The sequence below is a fragment of the Lissotriton vulgaris genome, chromosome 10, assembly GCF_964263255.1.
Source record: "Lissotriton vulgaris chromosome 10, aLisVul1.2, whole genome shotgun sequence".
In the NCBI taxonomy this organism is placed as follows: Eukaryota; Metazoa; Chordata; class Amphibia; order Caudata; family Salamandridae; genus Lissotriton; species Lissotriton vulgaris.
In genome coordinates this window covers 843,190,375-843,211,548 of record NC_141698.1, presented here as the reverse complement: position 1 = coordinate 843,211,548, position 21,174 = coordinate 843,190,375, and the positions used below count along the sequence as shown (strand labels likewise).

The following is a 21,174-nucleotide window of genomic DNA, read 5'->3' as shown; positions in this document are numbered from 1 at the left end:
CCCCAGAACTGTTTGGTCTAGCAGCTCCTTGTACGCCAGCATCACAGCTGTTGAATGTGCCAGGAAGCAAAGCAGAGTTTATTTGAGAGCCTATGTTTGCTTAAAATGTGTAAAACCAACTTTCTATTTATGGCTGTGTGTATATATATATATATATATATATATATATATATATATATATATATATATATATATATATATATATATATATATATATATATATATATATATATATACATATATATATAACCAACTTTCTATTTATGGCTATAGCATACTGGAGGTTCCTGGCGCATACTGGAGGTTCCTGGTGGGCTTCTTGGCCCCCAGGGACCCCCAGTATTTAAGGGGAATTAGTTCCCCCTCTGCAAACGTGCCAGGGGGCTCGTTTGCAGAGTGGTGCCTTCATTTTGTTTTGGGATGGGCAGGATACGCGTACCCTACGCGCAGCCCATGATTTTTGTATTTTATTTTTTGGCCCTGGGGGTCCTTGTGGGACCTCCTGAGCAGGTCTAGGGGGTCAGGAACCTCCAGTGTATGCCAGGGGGCTGCCTTGCAGAGAGATGCAAAAAGGGGCGTGGCCTCATTACACCTCTCTGCAACGCAGCCTCCTGGCACGTTTGCAGAGCGGGAAATAATTCCCCTTGAATACTGGGGGTCCCTGGAAGCCAACTAGCCCACCAGGAACCTCCAGTATGCGCCAGGGGGCTGCGTTGCAGAGAGGTGTAAAAAGGGGTGTGGCCTCTTTACTCATCTCTGCAAGGCAGCCCCTTGGCGCTTTTGCAGAGGGGGAACTAATTCTCCTTGAATACTGGGGGTCCCTGGGGGCCAACTAGCCCACCAGGAACCTCCAGTATGCGTCAGGGGGCTGCGTTAGAGAGAGGTGTAAAAGGGGGTATGGCCTCATTACACCTCTCTGCAACGGTGAGGCATGCTGACAAGAAGTGTGGGGGGGCCCAATCCCCCCCACACTGCCCCGGGGACCGCCACCCCCGGGGCTTTATTATAATGTACGCAGAGCTCACGGCCCCCCACAGCCACCCCCGGGGCTTAGTGAAATTAGATGGGGGGCTCTCTCCCCGCATCCCCAGGGAGCGCCACCCTCGGGGTGTCTTGAAATTAAGTGGGGTGCTGTCAGGCCCCCCCAGCCCCAGGGACCGCCACCCCAGGGCCTTCTTTTAAATTTGTTGTGGGGGCTCTCAGGCGCCCCCAGCCCCGGGGACCACCACCCCTGGGGCTTTTATAAAAGTATGGCGGGGGCTCACGGCTTCCCCGCAGCCCCAGGGACTGCCACCTCCGAGTTTAAAAAAAAAAGAAATATCCTGTGTGGGGGGCTCAAGCCCCCACATGCCCCAGGGACCACCACCTTCCTGGGGTCTAAATATGTAAATTGGGGGGTCAGTGATGGACCCCTAGCCCCGGGGACCACCACCCCCAGGGCTTTGACAAAGGTGAGAGGGGGACCGCATGGCCGCCCTCCTGGAGCCCTCGATGGCCCTGATGACCACCACCCAAAGGCCAGATCCTGCAGTGTCCCTGGGTGCCCACCCCCGGGACACTGCAGTTTGCAATGACAGGGCGGGAGCCTCGCGGCTCCCACCCTGCCATTGCAAAATGCTTTGCTTCATTAAAGCGAGAGCAGGGAAACCTGCTCCTGCTTCAATGAAGCAAAGAAGATTGCTTCTCCACATGCGGAGCAGCATGTTAGCTGCTCCCCATGTGGAAAAGCGATGCTGGCTCCCGCAGAAGGCAGGGAGCCAGCGGGACCGTGGGGGGATTGGGGACCCCCACGGTCGCCAACGAGAGGCCAGGTCCCGGGGCATGTGGTTCGCTGGGCCATAAGTGGCCCGGGAGGGGGGCTATGCAGCCCACTCCATAAAAATATTTAAAAATGTGGCCATGCCCCGGGGGATGGGATCCCCGGGGCCGGGAATTGGCCACGGACGGGCCCACTTCCCCTAAATATTTTTTTAAAATGTTCATTTGGGGATGAGGCTCTGGGGGATGGGGTCCCCAGGGCCCCAAAAGTAAAAAGAAGGAGGGCCACACAGCCCACCTTTAAAAATTAAAAAAAACGCAATCGTCCCAAGGCCACGCCCCTCACAAACACACTCTGCAAACGCACCCTGTGGCACATTTTAAATTGGGGAATTAATCCCCTTCAATACTGGGGGTCCCTGGGGGCCAACTAGTCCACCAGTAAGCGCCACAGGGCTGCGTTGCAGAGAGGTGCTCCAGGCCATGCCCCTTTTTATACCTCTCTGCAACGCAGCCTTGTGGCGCTTACTGGAGGTACCTAGTGGGCTACTTCTCTGCTTCTTTGTTGCTCGGAAGAAGGTTACAATGAGGAAAGAGAAAGGGTGTTTGAGAGATTTAAGGCAAGATGATATCCTAGGAAAGTACTTGAGACAGCCAGGCTTAAAGCGGAGAGTGTGTCATGCACTTCTGACAAAAAGACAGAGTAAAAAGGAAGACAATGTGGAATGACTGATTAAAACATTCAATAGCGAAAGTCAATTAGTCAAGAGAATGATCACCAAGCATTGGCATTTGGTGAAAAGAATCTGTGGGTTCAGAGAGGAAGGACGGGAGTCTGATTCTTGGAGTTCAGTCGGTGATGAACGGGCCGATCCAGTCTTGGGCAGTTCCCTGAATGCCAGTGTTGTGGACTCTGGCGGTTAGTTTGTGGTGGGAGACGGTGTTCAAGGCTGCTGCGAGGTTTAGTAGAATGAGGGCAGCTGTGTGGCCTTTGTCGAGGTGGGTGTGGATGCTGTCCGTGGCACCTGGGAGGGCAGTCTCGGTGCTGTGGTTGCTGTGGAATCCGGATTGGTAAATGTTGAGGATCGAGTTTGATTCTATAACGTTTGTGAGCTGGTTGTTGACGATCTTCTTGGTGACTTTGGCTGCGTAGGAGAGGAGAAAGATGGGTCTGTAATTCTTGAGGTCTCCGGAAGGCTTCTTGAGGAGGGGCTTGACTTCTGCAAATTTCCGGTCATAGGAGAACATGCCTGTTTCGAGGGTGCAGTTGATGGTTCATCGTAGTTCGGGTGCTATAGCGGAAGCGGCTCTGTGAAAGATGTGCGGCGGGCAGGGGTTGGTGGAGGCTCCTGAGTGTATGCTTCTCATAGACTTAGCTGTATCTTCTGTGGGGACAGGGGTTCAGGCAGTGATGGTTGGCTGGGTGGCATTGCCAGTTGTAGTTGTAGTGTCGGAGCCTAGGTTCCACTCGTCGAAGTTGTTGTAGAGAGCCCTCATCTTAAGACTGAGCGTTTTTTGAATTGCTAATAACTTTGGCCTCGTTAGACAAATCTCCAAGAAACTTTCAAAAAAGAAACGGTTAGTTGCTTGCAAATGCAAACCAGCAAACAGTGCCCCTCAAAGTGCGCGTGGGCGCAAGTGTCATTAAAAAGGAAAAAAAGGGTACAGAGTACAATCAACATACATAATGAAAGTATCGGGTAGTGCTGAAAAGAGTTTTTTCAAGTAACCTTTTGAATAACTGTCTTTTTTTTCTTTTTGGCATTTTTTAAAAAAAGGGATAGAACAAAAACAAGAAACTTGGAGTAAACAAAAAACAACATCTTCAAAACAATGAGTAGGGACAACTACTGCTTAAGCAGGCATTTACGTTCCTAGACAAGCCTCTCATGTGCAGCCCTGCTTGTCTCAGAAGAAAAAATTATTGCTTCATAAGCAGCAAAAAAGGGTTTTTGTTGAACAAAGCAGGATTGTTATCTGCTTGAGTAATGTGTACCTGAGCAGGCACATTGTCACCAGGTTGAAATGATGTGGACGCCCCGGATATGTTCTCATTACACCTCTCTGCAACGCAGCCTCCTGGCACGTTTGCAGAGCGGGAAATAATTCCCCTTGAATACTGGGGGTCCCTGGAAGCCAACTAGCCCACCAGGAACCTCCAGTATGCGCCAGGGGGCTGCGTTGCAGAGAGGTGTAAAAAGGGGTGTGGCCTCTTTACTCATCTCTGCAAGGCAGCCCCTTGGCGCTTTTGCAGAGGGGGAACTAATTCTCCTTGAATACTGGGGGTCCCTGGGGGCCAACTAGCCCACCAGGAACCTCCAGTATGCGTCAGGGGGCTGCGTTAGAGAGAGGTGTAAAAGGGGGTATGGCCTCATTACACCTCTCTGCAACGGTGAGGCATGCTGACAAGAAGTGTGGGGGGGCCCAATCCCCCCCACACTGCCCCGGGGACCGCCACCCCCGGGGCTTTATTATAATGTACGCAGAGCTCACGGCCCCCCACAGCCACCCCCGGGGCTTAGTGAAATTAGATGGGGGGCTCTCTCCCCGCATCCCCAGGGAGCGCCACCCTCGGGGTGTCTTGAAATTAAGTGGGGTGCTGTCAGGCCCCCCCAGCCCCAGGGACCGCCACCCCAGGGCCTTCTTTTAAATTTGTTGCGGGGGGCTCTCGGGCGCCCCCAGCCCCGGAGACCACCACCCCTGGGGCTTTTATAAAAGTATGGCGGGGGCTCACGGCTTCCCCGCAGCCCCAGGGACTGCCACCTCCGAGTTTTAAAAAAAAAAGAAATATCCTGTGTGGGGGGCTCAAGCCCCCACATGCCCCAGGGACCACCACCTTCCTGGGGTCTAAATATGTAAATTGGGGGGTCAGTGATGGACCCCTAGCCCCGGGGACCACCACCCCCAGGGCTTTGACAAAGGTGAGAGGGGGACCGCATGGCCGCCCTCCTGGAGCCCTCGATGGCCCTGATGACCACCACCCAAAGGCCAGATCCTGCAGTGTCCCTGGGTGCCCACCCCCGGGACACTGTAGTTTGCAATGACAGGGCGGGAGCCTCGCGGCTCCCACCCTGCCATTGCAAAATGCTTTGCTTCATTGAAGCGAGAGCAGGGAAACCTGCTCCTGCTTCAATGAAGCAAAGAAGATTGCTTCTCCACATGCGGAGCAGCATGTTAGCTGCTCCCCATGTGGAAAAGCGATGCTGGCTCCCGCAGAAGGCAGGGAGCCAGCGGGACCGTGGGGGGATTGGGGACCCCCACGGTCGCCAACGAGAGGCCAGGTCCCGGGGCATGTGGTTCGCTGGGCCATAAGTGGCCCGGGAGGGGGGCTATGCAGCCCACTCCATAAAAATATTTAAAAATGTGGCCATGCCCCGGGGGATGGGATCCCCGGGGCCGGGAATTGGCCACGGACGGGCCCACTTCCCCTAAATATTTTTTTAAAATGTTCATTTGGGGATGAGGCTCTGGGGGATGGGGTCCCCAGGGCCCCAAAAGTAAAAAGAAGGAGGGCCACACAGCCCACCTTTAAAAATTAAAAAAAACGCAATCGTCCCAAGGCCACGCCCCTCACAAACACACTCTGCAAACGCACCCTGTGGCACATTTTAAATTGGGGAATTAATCCCCTTCAATACTGGGGGTCCCTGGGGGCCAACTAGTCCACCAGTAAGCGCCACAGGGCTGCGTTGCAGAGAGGTGCTCCAGGCCATGCCCCTTTTTATACCTCTCTGCAACGCAGCCTTGTGGCGCTTACTGGAGGTACCTAGTGGGCTACTTCTCTGCTTCTTTGTTGCTCGGAAGAAGGTTACAATGAGGAAAGAGAAAGGGTGTTTGAGAGATTTAAGGCAAGAGGATATCCTAGGAAAGTACTTGAGACAGCCAGGCTTAAAGCGGAGAGTGTGTCATGCACTTCTGACAAAAAGACAGAGTAAAAAGGAAGACAATGTGGAATGACTGATTAAAACATTCAATAGCGAAAGTCAATTAGTCAAGAGAATGATCACCAAGCATTGGCATTTGGTGAAAAGAATCTGTGGGTTCAGAGAGGAAGGACGGGAGTCTGATTCTTGGAGTTCAGTCGGTGATGAACGGGCCGATCCAGTCTTGGGCAGTTCCCTGAATGCCAGTGTTGTGGACTCTGGCGGTTAGTTTGTGGTGGGAGACGGTGTTCAAGGCTGCTGCGAGGTTTAGTAGAATGAGGGCAGCTGTGTGGCCTTTGTCGAGGTGGGTGTGGATGCTGTCCGTGGCAGCTGGGAGGGCAGTCTCGGTGCTGTGGTTGCTGTGGAATCCGGATTGGGAAATGTTGAGGATCGAGTTTGATTCTATAACGTTTGTGAGCTGGTTGTTGACGATCTTCTTGGTGACTTTGGCTGCGTAGGAGAGGAGAAAGATGGGTCTGTAATTCTTGAGGTCTCCGGAAGGCTTCTTGAGGAGGGGCTTGACTTCTGCAAATTTCCGGTCATAGGAGAACATGCCTGTTTCGAGGGTGCAGTTGATGGTTCATCGTAGTTCGGGTGCTATAGCGGAAGCGGCTCTGTGAAAGATGTGCGGCGGGCAGGGGTTGGTGGAGGCTCCTGAGTGTATGCTTCTCATAGACTTAGCTGTATCTTCTGTGGGGACAGGGGTTCAGGCAGTGATGGTTGGCTGGGTGTTATTGCCAGTTGTAGTTGTAGTGTCGGAGCCTAGGTTCCACTCGTCGAAGTTGTTGTAGAGAGCCCTCATCTTAAGACTGAGCGTTTTTTGAATTGCTAATAACTTTGGCCTCGTTAGACAAATCTCCAAGAAACTTTCAAAAAAGAAACGGTTAGTTGCTTGCAAATGCAAACCAGCAAACAGTGCCCCTCAAAGTGCGCGTGGGCGCAAGTGTCATCAAAAAGGAAAAAAAGGGTACAGAGTACAATCAACATACATAATGAAAGTATCGGGTAGTGCTGAAAAGAGTTTTTTCAAGTAACCTTTTGAATAACTGTCTTTTTTTTCTTTTTGGCATTTTTTTAAAAAAGGGATAGAACAAAAACAAGAAACTTGGAGTAAACAAAAAACAACATCTTCAAAACAATGAGTAGGGACAACTACTGCTTAAGCAGGCATTTACGTTCCTAGACAAGCCTCTCATGTGCAGCCCTGCTTGTCTCAGAAGAAAAAATTATTGCTTCATAAGCAGCAAAAAAGGGTTTTTGTTGAACAAAGCAGGATTGTTATCTGCTTGAGTAATGTGTACCTGAGCAGGCACATTGTCACCAGGTTGAAATGATGTGGACGCCCCGGATGTGTTCTCCAGCTCTACAGCACGTGCTAAGTCAGCTCAAACAATGCGGTGAGTGCATAAATCTCAAATGTCACGGCATCCCGGTGATACTCATGGAATTTTGCTTGTTCCGGCTGCCCCTGCTGAACTCTTTTTTGCGTATGTTGCAAATTACATATTTGACAGACACTTTCTTCCCACCAGGGTTCATCTGAAAAAATGTCCAGATCAAGGACACCCCAGGTGGCTGAGGCGGATGACTTGCAGGAACAGGAGTAGGGCTCTCATCTGAATCAGATGATGACATTTTGACAACAGAAAATCAGCAAACTCAGGGAGGTAGCCAAAAAGGTGTAATCACAGAAAAACCCAATAGGCAAATGATGCAACAAGGAAGGAATATCTCTTTGCTAAATAAAGACACCCATATGAATCAATTACAATCCGTCCTAGGAATGTCTTTCCTCTCCCAGGCATCTTGAGCGTGTCTCATTAAAGACCCGTGAGATCACAAAAAACAGGAACTTTCTAAATATCTGAACTATAACAATAGATCAAATGTCGTAAGCATGAGTAATCTTCAGTGAATACGGTGTTCAATCTGTATGCAACTGTTCCGAGAAAGTCAAAATAGTGAATGCCAATTCCAAAACAAATGCCCTACTATGGACAGCTTTTAACTGTATCAAACCCCTGACACACACCGAACCTACATTAAGAAATTAAGTTGATATCAGTAGAGAACTGAGTACTTTAAACAATGTTTAATCTATGGAGGGAGTTCATTCTATACCAAGCTGTTTGCAAACAGTGAAACTCTCATGAGAAATACACCACAGAGTATTCAAAAGAATTCACTAAGAAGAGTGTGCATTCTTTGCAACAGTTGTCAAAAACAGACACTATTTGCTTAAAATAACCAAGATGTGAAGGCGCTAAAGATCATACTACCTGCACCCTTTACACTGTGTGATGCAAAACAAGCATGCATATATAGGGTAGTACCTGGTATACACACTCTTAGATGTTAAATATACATTATCATACAGACAACATGTTTTCTAATGACTCAAGGCCTCTTACAAAAGTTAGTATCTACTAAGTAGAATTATTCTCCTGTTGTAAACTTTTTGAGGAGAACCAAAAACTTGAGTTGAGCGTAATGAATACAAGTCAATTGTCACTTGCACACAGAGTTACTCTTGAATGGCAACATTTATAACGTTTTCAATACCTCTACACAGCTATGGGTCATTAGGAGCACACTTGTTTTGCAAACATACCCATCAGCTGCACTCAAGCTGTACAAAAGTAGAATTAATATGGTTGCTACTCGCCACCATTTAAACTGTAAAACAAATCTTCACACTCATTGTATGATGTTATTAGTGATGACGTAATTCTAGATGTCATGAGTGATGTCATCAAATATATCATAGAACATGTCATGGGTGATGTCATATATGAGTTCATAAGCAGCGCATGGCGGTGTGAAAGTTATAGTTAGCCACTGGTGAGTATCTGTGTTTTTTTTAGTTCCAAACATTAATGTTGTCACTGAGAAAGTCACCTAACTATAACATTACTTAAACCTTTGTTTTTTTCACTAAATATATACACATATAAATATATATATGAAACACATTGCAGCGCTTTATATATATATGTACCTTGTGTTCCTCTATGCAGTGCCACTAGAATTATGCTGTGGAGTAGGAACAAATTATGCAGCAGGGTAGGACCAAATTATGCAGCAGCAAAAGGCAAATTATGCAGTATAATGTGGCATATTTTGTGATAGTCTTACCTCATCATTTTTACATGTTAACACTATCTAAGCAAAGGTTTCACCTCATTAGTACCAGTCTGGCATCCAAATATAGTAATAAACAACAGAAACATGACAAGTGAAATTTTAAGAAGGACCTTCTTTACAAAGGGACTTCGAATGTGCAGCAAAAACAAGTTGCCGCGTTTTACAAACTTGTGATCTGTTTGAACTAGAAACAATTTTCTTTTGTTGATATCTGTAGATTAAGATTATGCAGCAGGTGATGGATTATGTGAAACTACAATGCAGTCATTGACCCTGCCTATATATACATATATTGAGAAAACGTTAGATACACACAATCATACAAAGTCAGATTTCAACTTTTGCACATATAGACACACCCTAACAAACACTCTTTAGAATTGCTCTTTGCAGGTAGCCCCGCCAGTTTTATCTGTTTCCCAGTGTGTGCGTCCTCCAAAATCACAGTTACTACTGACCACATGTTCAGATAATGTGCGAAACATTTGTGGAGCCGCCTGACATCTATAAATGATGGTAAAAGTACTAATATACGAAGGACTTATACTTACATGGAATATAGGAGCACATAACAACGAGGAGGAAATAGTAGTAGTCAAAAGAGACGTTATATTTGTTGGGAAGCCTCAGTGAATACATTCCAGTTTTTTGTACATAGGGCAAGGCAGCATAGATTGTCAATAATTCTCCCACGACACCAACAGGATACAAGATGATAAACAAATTATATCTGCAAAAAATGAAAAATGGATAAACATTAACACCATGAATACAAAGGCCCATAACACTCTTTTGTCTTTTCTGTTTTGAGGATTAACCACCCACACAGGTATGTAGCACAGTGCGTGCTGGTGTTTCAGGAATGCAACAGGTGCTGTTTCAACTGAGAAACATGTGAGCTGCAGGTTTGGGGGCCTGGAAGGAGCCATTTTTTACCTGATTGACAAAGGTAACCTTGAACATTTGTGTAAGATTACTCTTTTTTTGGTATTCACAAAACTGCAATTTAATAGTAACTTCACAACTGCTGAGCCTCCTAAATCGTAAAGTTACTATGAATTCGCAGTTTTGTCAATACCAAAAAAGGGTAAATGTGCACAAACATGTAAGTTTACCTTTGTGAATCAGGCCCGTAGAGTATCTACTCTGGCCAACAGGGCTGGTGTTAGAAACATTGAGGTAAGAGATTTTTAAATGTCTAGAGCCTGAGCTGTGATCTGATTAATTGACCGCACATTCTTGAGTGTGCTAAGATCAAACATGTATAGAGATAGAGTTGAAGTAGAGTTAGGCCTCTGTCTTGTCATAACAGGCATGGTTACAGTGACACTAGCATTTTAAATTTTTCACTGGACTACAAATTGGTCTGACCTTTGGTTAATTCAGTCATGTAGCACCCACAAACTTTATTATAAGAAGTAACCAGAAATTATGGGGTAATGATATGCCTCCTTTTACTGCGTGTCCAAATAGTCTGTGAGAGGGTGATGGTTATAGTGTATTGCTAGTGGTAGCACTAGGGGGCATATGTAGCAACGAATGCATTTGCGATTCTCAAATAGCGATTTTTAGAGAATCGCTATTTGAGAATCACAATACGTATGTAAATAAAAATGTGCAATTTTTTTGCGATTCTCTCGCATTTCTTAATTGCAACTTGCAAATTGTGAGTCGTAATTAAGGAATGGCTTCCCATTCATTCCTATGGGCCAAGAGGCCTATAAGACTGAATGGGAACTGTGCACGCAATTTGCGAGTACCCTTAGGTGTTCGCAAATTGCGCAGGCAATTTCAAGGGTGCAAGGGTTCCAAAAGGACACCCTGTCGCACCCCTGAAATGGGCATGTGTGCACATGTGGCGCACATGCATGCCCTAATGGCATGTATTTGTGCCATATGGCACTTTGAAAAAAGCAAAAAAGTGATTTTTAAAGGAAATCGTAAATTACCACCAACTTGAAGTTGGGGGTAATTTGCGATTCCTTAAGGCAATATCGCAATTTGCGATGCCTACTAGCATAGCAATTAGAGAATTGCAAATTACGATTCTCTAAATGGTTGCGCAAAATAAGGAATCGCAATTTTTGCGAATTATTATTTTGCTAGTAGGTATTTGCCTACCTACATAGCACACAGCTAAATTGCGATTGCAAATGCTGATATTCTGCGAATTGCAGCATTTGCTAACGCAATTTAGCTCAATATAAATGGCCCTTTGACCCTAGGTGTTTGCTAAAGACTCGGGGACAGGAACTATATCTGAGAGGGAGGAGGCGGTTAAGGTGTGTGGTCTAGTAAGGGACTCTGTTGTCCACTCGGCAAGCGAATGCATCTGAACAAAAAGTTTTGTTTAATCTCCAGCTCCAGTTTGGTGTGGTTTATATCGTGGGGCTTAGGCCCGGGAAATGCTACATCTGCCGACAAGAAGGGATGCATGTCCGTACGGAGTAATTCTGCTATCGGAGACCCTGCAACAAAACCGCAAGCCACCCCGTGCACACCACATGTGCCAGGGTTGCCGCACATCACTATGTGGCTGGCGCAAATGGACCTAAAGCCCAGCTCTGGCTTATCCATGGCACCTGTCGACTCTGCCTTGACCTCATCCGCAGAACCCAGCACATCGCTCCTGCCTCACAGCAGCTGTGAGAGCAGCCTGAGGCCCTGCACGACAACACATGCATGTGCACCATTCAACATGTAACCTGGTGGAAGAAAGCAGCCGCCGCCAGCACGTAAAGCACAAACGTTATTCCCTCAGCCCCGGCAAAGGGAGTAACTGTCCAAACACAGTTGATAAAAAAAGAATATATATAAAGAAGCATACCTGCACTGAGAGAGCCTGGTGCGAGTCTTGACCACATGCATCCACACATTGCTGGTAATTTTAGAACCAAATGAATCACATCATCTCATGCAATAAGTTAAGAGGCAACAAGCCTACAGTCACATGGCCACACAGCAAAAGAGTCAGTGATGGAAGGGTCTGAGCCAGACGCAATCACTGCTAGTGATCACAGGGCATAACTGTTGCTACAGGGAGGTGAGCAGAGATACATTTACCTCATTTACCTCAGTCATACATTGACATGGCAAAGAAACAGAACATTGGCGCTAGATAGGCTGAGCAGATTGAAAGATTTGACAGACTTTGTAGATGCCCTTGAGGAGAAGGATGATGGCAAGATCATGAAATATCTGAAGAAGTTGGCCAGTGGCAGCGTAAAAGAACTGTTAAAGTAGTGTTAAATAAAATACCAAGTGCTGACGCAGCATTGTACTGGAAAGTCAAGGAAGCGTTAGAAGCCAAATTCAACCCCGCAGTACGAAAGCAATATTTTCAACAAATCCTGCCAACAAACCAGCGAAATAGTGGATGAATTTGTGGAGAGATTTGACGCACTCATTAAGCCTTTCAAATTCTGCAATTTCAAGGATGAAGAGGTCATGCCTCTCTCAGTCTAGAGAAAATGCTGGTGGCCGCAAGAGCAGAGTAATGGGCAAATCGATAACCTGCTGACATGGAAGCAGGGCCAGCACACAGTGAATCAGTGCTAACCATGAGAAGAAAACTCAAGTACAGAGAGCGGGGACACATGTCTGCACCTGCAAAAAAGACAAAGCTATGCTTCTGTTGTGTACTCTCATTTCCCCATAATGGCAGAGTGCAGCCCTAGGATAAATCTGTAAGGGCTCTGGAAAAGAGAATCACTTCAAACTGTGGGCTGTGCCTGGGAGAGACCAAGTGCTTCAGGATGAAAAGAGAGGATGGACATCAAAGACAGCCAACTATAACCTAGTCACACTCAGAAGGACCAACAGCAACATCAGCTAGGTCAAGTAGAGGCCAAGCACAGCTAATCCTCCTCAACTTCATCACACAACACCTCCTCGTTATCACTATTGAGTACCAGTGAGGGTGATGGATACTTGGTAATGATGTCCACAAAAGAACATTACACGCATGTGGGTTTAGGTGCCAGTGAAGCAGACCGAAATCAAGATTGGACCCAACAGGTGAAGCCAGAAACTCACTATGAGATTGTCCCAGCATTACATTACATTACATTACATTTAAGGTACATGGTCACTTCATACTGTTGATTATCGACAGTGGAGCATAAATCACTGTCATGCCAATAGACAAGTTTAACAGTCTCTCTCCCATTCCGTGCCACACCTGGGAGGCCTACAAACCTCTACAGAGTCAATGGTCATTCATGGCAACTATTCAAAACAAGGCCACGTCAACACGAGCAACAATTCATGTCCTACAAGGAACATCGTTAAAGTGCATGCCTCCTCAGCTTCGCCACAGTAGCCAACATGGGACTGATATCCCTTAACTACCACCTATGTGCTCATTCTGACATCACAAAGCAGTTTCCTTCATTATTCCACAGCCTAGGGAAGCTCAACAAGCTACGGGTGCAGTTCCACATCAATGAAGATTGCTCAGCGGCATCGAAGGATCACTTTTCACTTGCAGGAAGCTGTAGAGAAGGATTTGGAAACCCTTCTGAAGCATGAAATCATTGAATGCTCCACAGGTCCTACTCTGTGGGTCTCACTCATAGTAGTAGTACCAAAAAAGGTAGTGGAGAAGTGCACATTTGTGTTTACCTGAGCCAGCCAAACAAAGCAATAGAGAGGGAAAGGTATCCCAGTCCTCACATAACAGATATGATCATGCAAATAAATAGAGCCAAAGTCAGCTCTCGCCTTGAACTCAACAAGGGGTGTCACCAGCTCAATGTGGAAGAGAAAACTGTAGGTATATTACCACCTTCTCCACTCATGTAGGTTTATTCAGGTAGAAAAGACTGAGTTTTGGAGTATCCTTGGTTGCTGAAATACTCCAGGATGTCATCCGCAGATTAATCCAACCAGTATTGCATGCTTTCAATTATAGAAATGACATCCTGGTCTTTGGAAGTACACGAAGAGAACATGACAAATGCCTCACACAAGTATGCCAGTTATTTGTGGATGCTGCCCTCACCTTGAATGCAACAAAGTTTGAATTCCATAAAGCAAAACTTAAGTTCTTCAGTCGCATCATCTCTGATGGTGGCATGATGCTAGGTCCAGCCAAGGTGGAAGCACTGCCAGCTACCTGCCCCCTATATCAAAAACACAAGAGGGAGGTAGAGCAAAAGGGTTGGATTCCTGCTCCACAAAAATGCTTAAGTAAACAACGAGAATCCAACGCGGAGAAAGGGAGGGGGGATGAGTGATCGACAAATGTTGAAGCACTCAGTGTTTTGTAAAATACCCCTCACACACCAAAAGGCCCCTTGGTGTCATGCTTCATCATCGGGGTCTTCGCACCCCTCTAACGGGATGCGGTGTGCTGCGACCAACGACTACGCGGGAGCACTTATAGATATGACTATGTGTGGTGTGAAGTGTGTGGGGTGTATTTATAAGTGAGTGGTGGGGTGTGGTGAAAAATTAAGAAGTACCTGGCACATGAGTATAAAGAAAAAAACTTTTTATTCTGAACTCTGGCTGGTACTGTTAAAAGAAGTGCAGTGTGAGGTCGAATCTGTTATATTAAAGAACAGGACCTCTGGTGTGAGTCGACATGTTTCGGAGGCAAGCTCCTTCTTCAGGACGGGGGCACAACTTCCCCACCTTACTCACGTATTCTTAATAAAACTAGCTGTGTATTTACAGAAAAGTGAATTTTTAAGGCTAAGTGTGCCTACAGCGGTCTGCTACAAGTACAATGACCTGTAGAAAGACCAAAAAAAGAAAAATAAACTAATGGTTACCCATGTAGCGGGTAGTTCAAGCAGGTGCAGTCACCTGGAACCTCACCAATTGCTTGTAATAAGCTCTGTTGAAAGAAGGGTACTCACAACACATACAACATATAACACAAAAGTACTAGGAGTTACTGGCAATGTTAATCATACTTGTGAAGCTTGCTTGCTGGCTTCATGAGCATAAAGGAACATCAGGGGTGTTGCTTGATTGCAATCTGTAGTGAGGAATGCAGGTTTTAATAATTCATTCTCACTTACTTCGGAGGAGAGGTTCAGATGGCCGTTGTACCTGCCCCCCTCACAATGTTGCCAAACTGCGGTCTTTCCTAGACATGGCCAGTTATTGTTCACGTTACATTTGTGACTTTGCCACTTTGGGTGCCCCGATGAGAAATCTAACAAAGTGAAATGTCCCGTTTAAGTGGTCAACTGAGTGTGATCGAAGTTTCAAGGAGATAAAATTTGCAATGGAAAATGTGACATTAATGGCCAACTTTAACCCCAAGTTGCCCACTGAGCTCACAGTGGAAGCAGACCCAGTGCAGCCGGAAGCCATCGTTGCTGAACACAGTGGTCATCGCAATGCCCAGAGACACTTGGTGGTATATGCCAGTCGAAGCCTTTCCAATGTAGAACGTGCCTACTCTTAGCCAGAGAAGGAGAGCTTGGTCATTGTCTGGGCCTGTGAACACACCTACACGTTCCTCAATTAGAAAAGATTCACTGTCACCATGGATCACGATGCTTTGATCAACATATTTGGAAACCCGAAGGCTAATATGCCCCCTGGCATTGCATGTGGTGGTTGTGGCTCCAGGAATACGACTATGATATTGTCAGCAAACCAGAGAAAGATTAAAATCCAGCAGATTATTTTTCATGTGAACCACTGCATCTCCAGACATTGTCTCATCTCTGTCAGTAGACCAGTTCATCACAGCCACCAATGAAGACACAGAATTGGCCATAATCAAAGGACTCATCGAGACACTGAAATGACGGCGTTTAAAGAATTCAGGAATGTACAGGATGAACTTACACTTACTGAAAAGTGAATATTACTGAGAGGCTCAAGAATTGTTATACCAGAAAGCCTTAGACAGAGGGTCATAGATCTAGCCCATGAAGGGCATCGAGGCATTGTGGCCACAAATAGAACGTTAAGCAAAAGTGTGTGGTTCCCTAAGTTGGATGAGAGAGAGGAGAAAGAACTGAAAGCATGTCACATCTGCAATTGCCTTTCACCAAAGGTGACCCAGCATCCTTTGACAATTTTCGATCCCTCCACACAAGCATGGGAGAGAGTCGCAATCGACTTCTTTGGACCGCTGGAGGAAGGGAAATGCCACATGGTAATCATAGACTAATGTTGTCTTTTTCCTCTGGTGGAAACACTTTTATCCACAGCACATGACAAAGTCATAGAAAGGCTTGATAACACCTTGGCAACCTGGGTCATTGCCCATGACCTTACGCCCGACAACGGTCCACTCTTCAACAGCAAGGACCTCAAGGAATTCTTCAACTGACTCAACGTCAAACACCAAAAGAGCACGACATTGTGCCTCAAGCCAATGGTGTAATCAAAAGATTTATGTGCACCTTCAAGAGAGAAGAGCAAAGAGCTTCACTATAAGGAATAGACTTAAATCAACCACTGTGCCAGTTTCTCAGGGCTTATCTGTCGACCCCTCACTCCATAACGGGTGAGGGCCCAGCCACTTTACAATTTGGAAGAGCGATCAGAACCAAAATACCTAAACAGACATCAGACGGGCTTGTGGATGCTGGCATGCTTTGACACACAGACAGCGCTCAAAAGAGCAATATGAACATGTATGCCGTCAAGCACCTACATGCCTGGGAGACAGCCTTTGACAAAGGATACTGGGTACTGGTAAAGCAGAGGCAACGATGAAAGATGGACACAACGTTCACTGTTGATCCCCTCCAGGTGGTGGAGCACGAAGAACACATGATGACGGCAAGTCACCCAGGGATAATTATCAATTGTGACATGTCACATTTCGGGCGCATACCCCACCCTTCCGAGTATCACAGGATCACCTCTATGATGAACACTCAATAACAACTCACCCCGAGCTGCAACCTGTGTCACCATTGCCCAGTAATGTTGAAACTCAGCCATCCTGGATAACTCTGGCTGGAAGATAGGTGCAAGCTCCTCGCAGGTTGATTGAAGAGATTGAAGTGGACCAGTGACTGTCAAGCTTTGTCTAACGGGGGGAGGTGTAGTGTTTTGATAATATGAGCACTAGGACACTGAGTATTTGCTGAAGACTCAGGAACAGGAACTACATCGGAGATGGAGGCAGAGGTTAAGGGTGTGGTCTAGGAAGTGACGCTGTTGGTCACTCGGCAAGTGAATGCATGAGAATAGAAACTTGTGTTAAACTCCAGCTCCTGCTTGGTGTGCTCAGGGCAGCAGAAATGCTTCAATGGTGATAACTGAAGACTCTAAATAAATGCTAAACCGTAAATAATAATAATTACAATTTTTAATCAAAACCAAGTGTTATGTGGATAAGATTTCCGTAAATATGATTAAAGAATCCTCTAGTCTGCAGAGATGCCACTTATGCCCATATAGAGTGATGGACTTGGCCCTTTTTGCAGGGTCATCGCAGTACTTTTTGCCTCCCTCCTGTATATTTTTCTGACTGGTGTTTGTTGGTTTTATGAATCTGGGCACTTTACCAGTGTTGATCAGTGCTAAAGTGCAGGTTGTCTCTCTTGTAAACTTGGTTAAATTGGTCTACACCTGTTTAGCATATTTAATTTACCTGTAAGTCCGTTGTACAGTGGTCTCCCATATGCCCAGGGCCTGTAAATTAAATTCTGCTAGTGGGCCTGCAGCGCTGCTTGACCCACCCACCGAAGTAGCCTTTCAAACCTGTCTCAGGCCTTTGCCATTGCAGGGCCTGCGTACACAGTTTACTGCCACAGTGACACGGCATGTAAAGTGGTTGCCATGTCTACAACTCCTTTTTACTGCATATAAGTCACCCCTAAGGTAGGCCCTAGCTAAGCCTATGCGGAGAGGGCTGTGTAGGCAAAAGATAGAACGTGTGCCTTAACTGTGTGGCATGTCCTAGTAATGACAAACAGCCTATTTGGTTTCTCACTGCTGTGAGGCTGCCCTCTCATAGGTTTGCTTTGGAGATTTCCTGATATGTGCTTCAGTGGTAATTTCTGACATGCGAGGGGTAGGGTAACCATGTTTGGTATCTTTGGAATAGCGGGGATGAATCCAACTTATTAGTGAAAGCGGATTAGTCATTACTATTTTAGAAATGCCACTTTTAGAAGTGGGGATTTTTGTGCCCTGTCTGGATGTGTATTGACCATCTGGTTTTGACTGACAGGAGAGAGGGGATGTGCATTCACTCTAGACAGTCACAAGGGGGGTTGAGGTGTGTCCTGCCTTTCCTGGGTGACTCAGCACTAGGCTGAATAGACCTTGGCTGAATTGAGAGTAGCAGGAGGAGTTTCACTTGCACCTGAATAGGCCTGGTCTGCATTTGGAGTGGTGGGAGGAATTGCCCCTGAATAGGGCTGTGCCTGCCTTCTACAATGCTGTCTTCGCCCCCCTGTGGTGTGTCTGGGGGAAGGGCCTGAAATATGAATGGGGGTGTTGTGCATTTCTAATATTCGTTTGAAGTGCCCCAGGACAAAGACTTATGCACTACAAATAAAGGGGCAGTGACCCCATGAAAAAAGACACAGCGTGGGACTTGTAACCAGCCGCTGCTGGCTCTACAGACTATAACTGGCCAGAAGGAACTGTCATGCTCCAGGAGCATCTGCCACAGGACTCTCTTGCTTATTGTGCTGACCAGTAGCTGGTGGGCTAAAAGAAGGACTGCCACTCTTTACTGCAAGTACCCTGATGTGCTGGCCTGCTGCTTAATTCTGCTTGGTGCCCCAGTGGTCCTCCAGGGATGAGGTAGTGCTGCCCTCCCTGTCTAGTCTTCAGTATGTGGTGCACTGCAATCTCTGCCAGTTGTAGTACTGGCATTCGGTTTTGCACAATCCTGGTGCTTTCACATCAAACTGCCAAGTGCTGGTGCTGTAACTTTAATGTTCCATATCTGGGTGCTGGTGTGGCCTTCACACGTTGTGTAAAACCTCGCTAGGCTTTCCTGACTGAGAATCCTTCATGTTGCCCCACCCCTTCACCTCCGGCGAGCAGAGACGGAGGCACCACCCGCCATGCAGTGTAGTGAGGTCTCTGACCTCCAAGGATCTGATAAACTCAGATCGGTCACTCTCCAGCTGGGCAAGAGCAACCGGGCTGCCAAACCTTGCCTGACAACTCTCTTCAATGCTGCACAAGGTCCCAGAAGCGGCCCGGACCCTTCCAGCGCATCTGCCCGGCCCCGTCTCCAATCGTCTCTCAGCCAGTGGGAGTAGCCGAGAAGGTGCCGACAAGCTTCCGTGACCTGAGACGGGCCGAGTTCCCTGGGGGCAGTCAAAGAGAAACAAGACTGATGCACGGCAGACCCACGTGGATGTGTTTAGCTGCCTGCTTTATACCTTGGTGCGGGAGGTCCGGTAAGGTCACCCACAGTCGTGGGTTTATTTCTTTGGGATTTGAACATGCCGGCCACCAGCAACGGCCATGTGTGCTCGTGGGCACCTGCACCTTGTTCAATTTGCAGATGCGGGGGAGCTAGGGAGATCTCTCCCCAACTAGGGCTCAATTAGTTTGGCTATTGTCATGGGCAGAGGCCGCTGGCATACCTTTGGGGCATTACTCTATTCTTGTGGCTGGTGCGGGCGAGCCCAGGACAGGCCTCTGCAGCAGTTGCCTTGACGGCTGCAACACGTGTCTGTGAGTGTTTGCCGCACACTGTTGGGGGCATTTTGTGCAAATAACCACCTTTGTGTGCGAGCTCTGCCAAGAATTTCTGCATTGGTTATGCCCTAATGTTAGTAGGTGATGTTCCCATCACATGTTGGTGACTCGTGCAACTTGCCAATGTTTACTTGTGTGCACTCAATTGTAATGTTATGACAAATGGCCAGATTGACATCAAGACAAGTGCCTAGTGGCACAGTGATCCATGTGATTGTTGTCTAATATCTTTTTATGAATAATACAAAGGATATTTTTATATAACCTTGTGTGGAGTCTTTTTGTGGTGTGCCTAATGTGTCACTGTTGTGTGCGTGTGCTGCGCAAACGCTTTACACATTGCCTCTGGGATAAGCCCTATTGCTCTGCCAAGCAATCAAGGGGGTGAGCAGGGGTTATCTTTACCCTGACAAGAGTGGTGTATTCTGCCTGACTTAAGTGCACACCCTAGCCAACCAGAAACCCAATTTCTAACACAGAGATATAATGATCTTTTTTGAGTAAAGCATCAATGATGCAGTCACTAAGTGTTGTGCCCACCCCAAAGAGATCTCATATGTTTGTTGGCAAACAGAGGTTACAAAATATACCGGACCTTCCAAGTGGCTTGTGGCAGACAGAATGAGGGTCCTAGTGATATTCACTCATAGTTGGGAAGAACATCATTAGCACTATAACAAAAATCAACTGATTCAATTAGCTAAATCACTCATCACAATGATGGCAAGGGTTCTGTGATTAGACCTCCCCTGATACATGAAGTTGTAGGAGAATTGAAAAAAGACTCTGGATAAAAAACCTTTGCTATTGCATACCTGGAGAAACCCAATACACAATGAAGTATCTCGTATTATAACAGACTGCATGATGCTTGCGATAATAAGAGTGTGGAGTCAACCTTTCCAACATACCCTTCAAAAGGACGTCTAATATAGCGATCTGAAATTTAAAATTTGGGAAGTTCCATCCCTCAATTGTGGTCTCGCACGTCGTATATTTTAAGATATTTGACCTCCTCAAAAATTTTGTGTCTCCTTACCACGTTTCTGCCACTAGATGTTCAGTGAAAATTGGGTTTCCCTTTACTTCCACTGCATCCATTCAGACATTGTGTCATAAGACAGTTAACCCAGAGCTGATGATAATTCATTGCAAATCATAAGGTATGTATATGAATACAGGACCAATTGTATCCAGCTATCAATGTGTTACGATACCCTCATGTAGATCACAATTATTGACACTACGAGGCCAAATATCTAAACCTGTACTGCATGAGCCACGCTCAAAGCTGATAGGCTAGACCTCTAACTGCATCAATATTAAGTAAAGGAAACTATAATGTAGCCCTAAACATAGGCAAATGCTATGGGTGGAAGCTGCGCCATTCATGTTTCATAGGATTAAGACAATTGTATCCCCATGGGCCCAGATTTGGAAAGAGAATTCCATTTTTAGAGTTTTTGTAATTTAATATTTACTGCTTTTTTCTCACCAATGTAAATTAATGTTAATTTCACCTTCTGGACAGGAGTTAATCTCAATAACCAATGTAAATGTTCCTGCAGTGGGCATTTGGCCCTTCTGCCCAGTTTCTAAGGTATTCTACACAAATATAGCAGATGACTGGAGGGTATACAAGGCTCTCACAGTTTCTCAAGGTCTCAAGTTCAAATTTTCAGTAAGGTGGGAAATATTT

General features: G+C 46.4%; 1 protein-coding gene across 2 annotated transcripts in view; it reads right to left on the bottom strand.

The window, feature by feature from the left end:
- The window catches only part of HACD1 (3-hydroxyacyl-CoA dehydratase 1), a 139,546-nt gene that overhangs the window by 41,356 nt on the left and 77,016 nt on the right, over positions 1-21,174 (bottom strand). For both annotated transcript variants that reach the window (XM_086941776.1, XM_086941777.1), the window contains exon 6: positions 9,377-9,555. In XM_086941776.1, the coding sequence (XP_086797902.1) occupies positions 9,377-9,555 (179 nt within the window). The remainder of the gene's footprint in view (positions 1-9,376; positions 9,556-21,174) is intronic.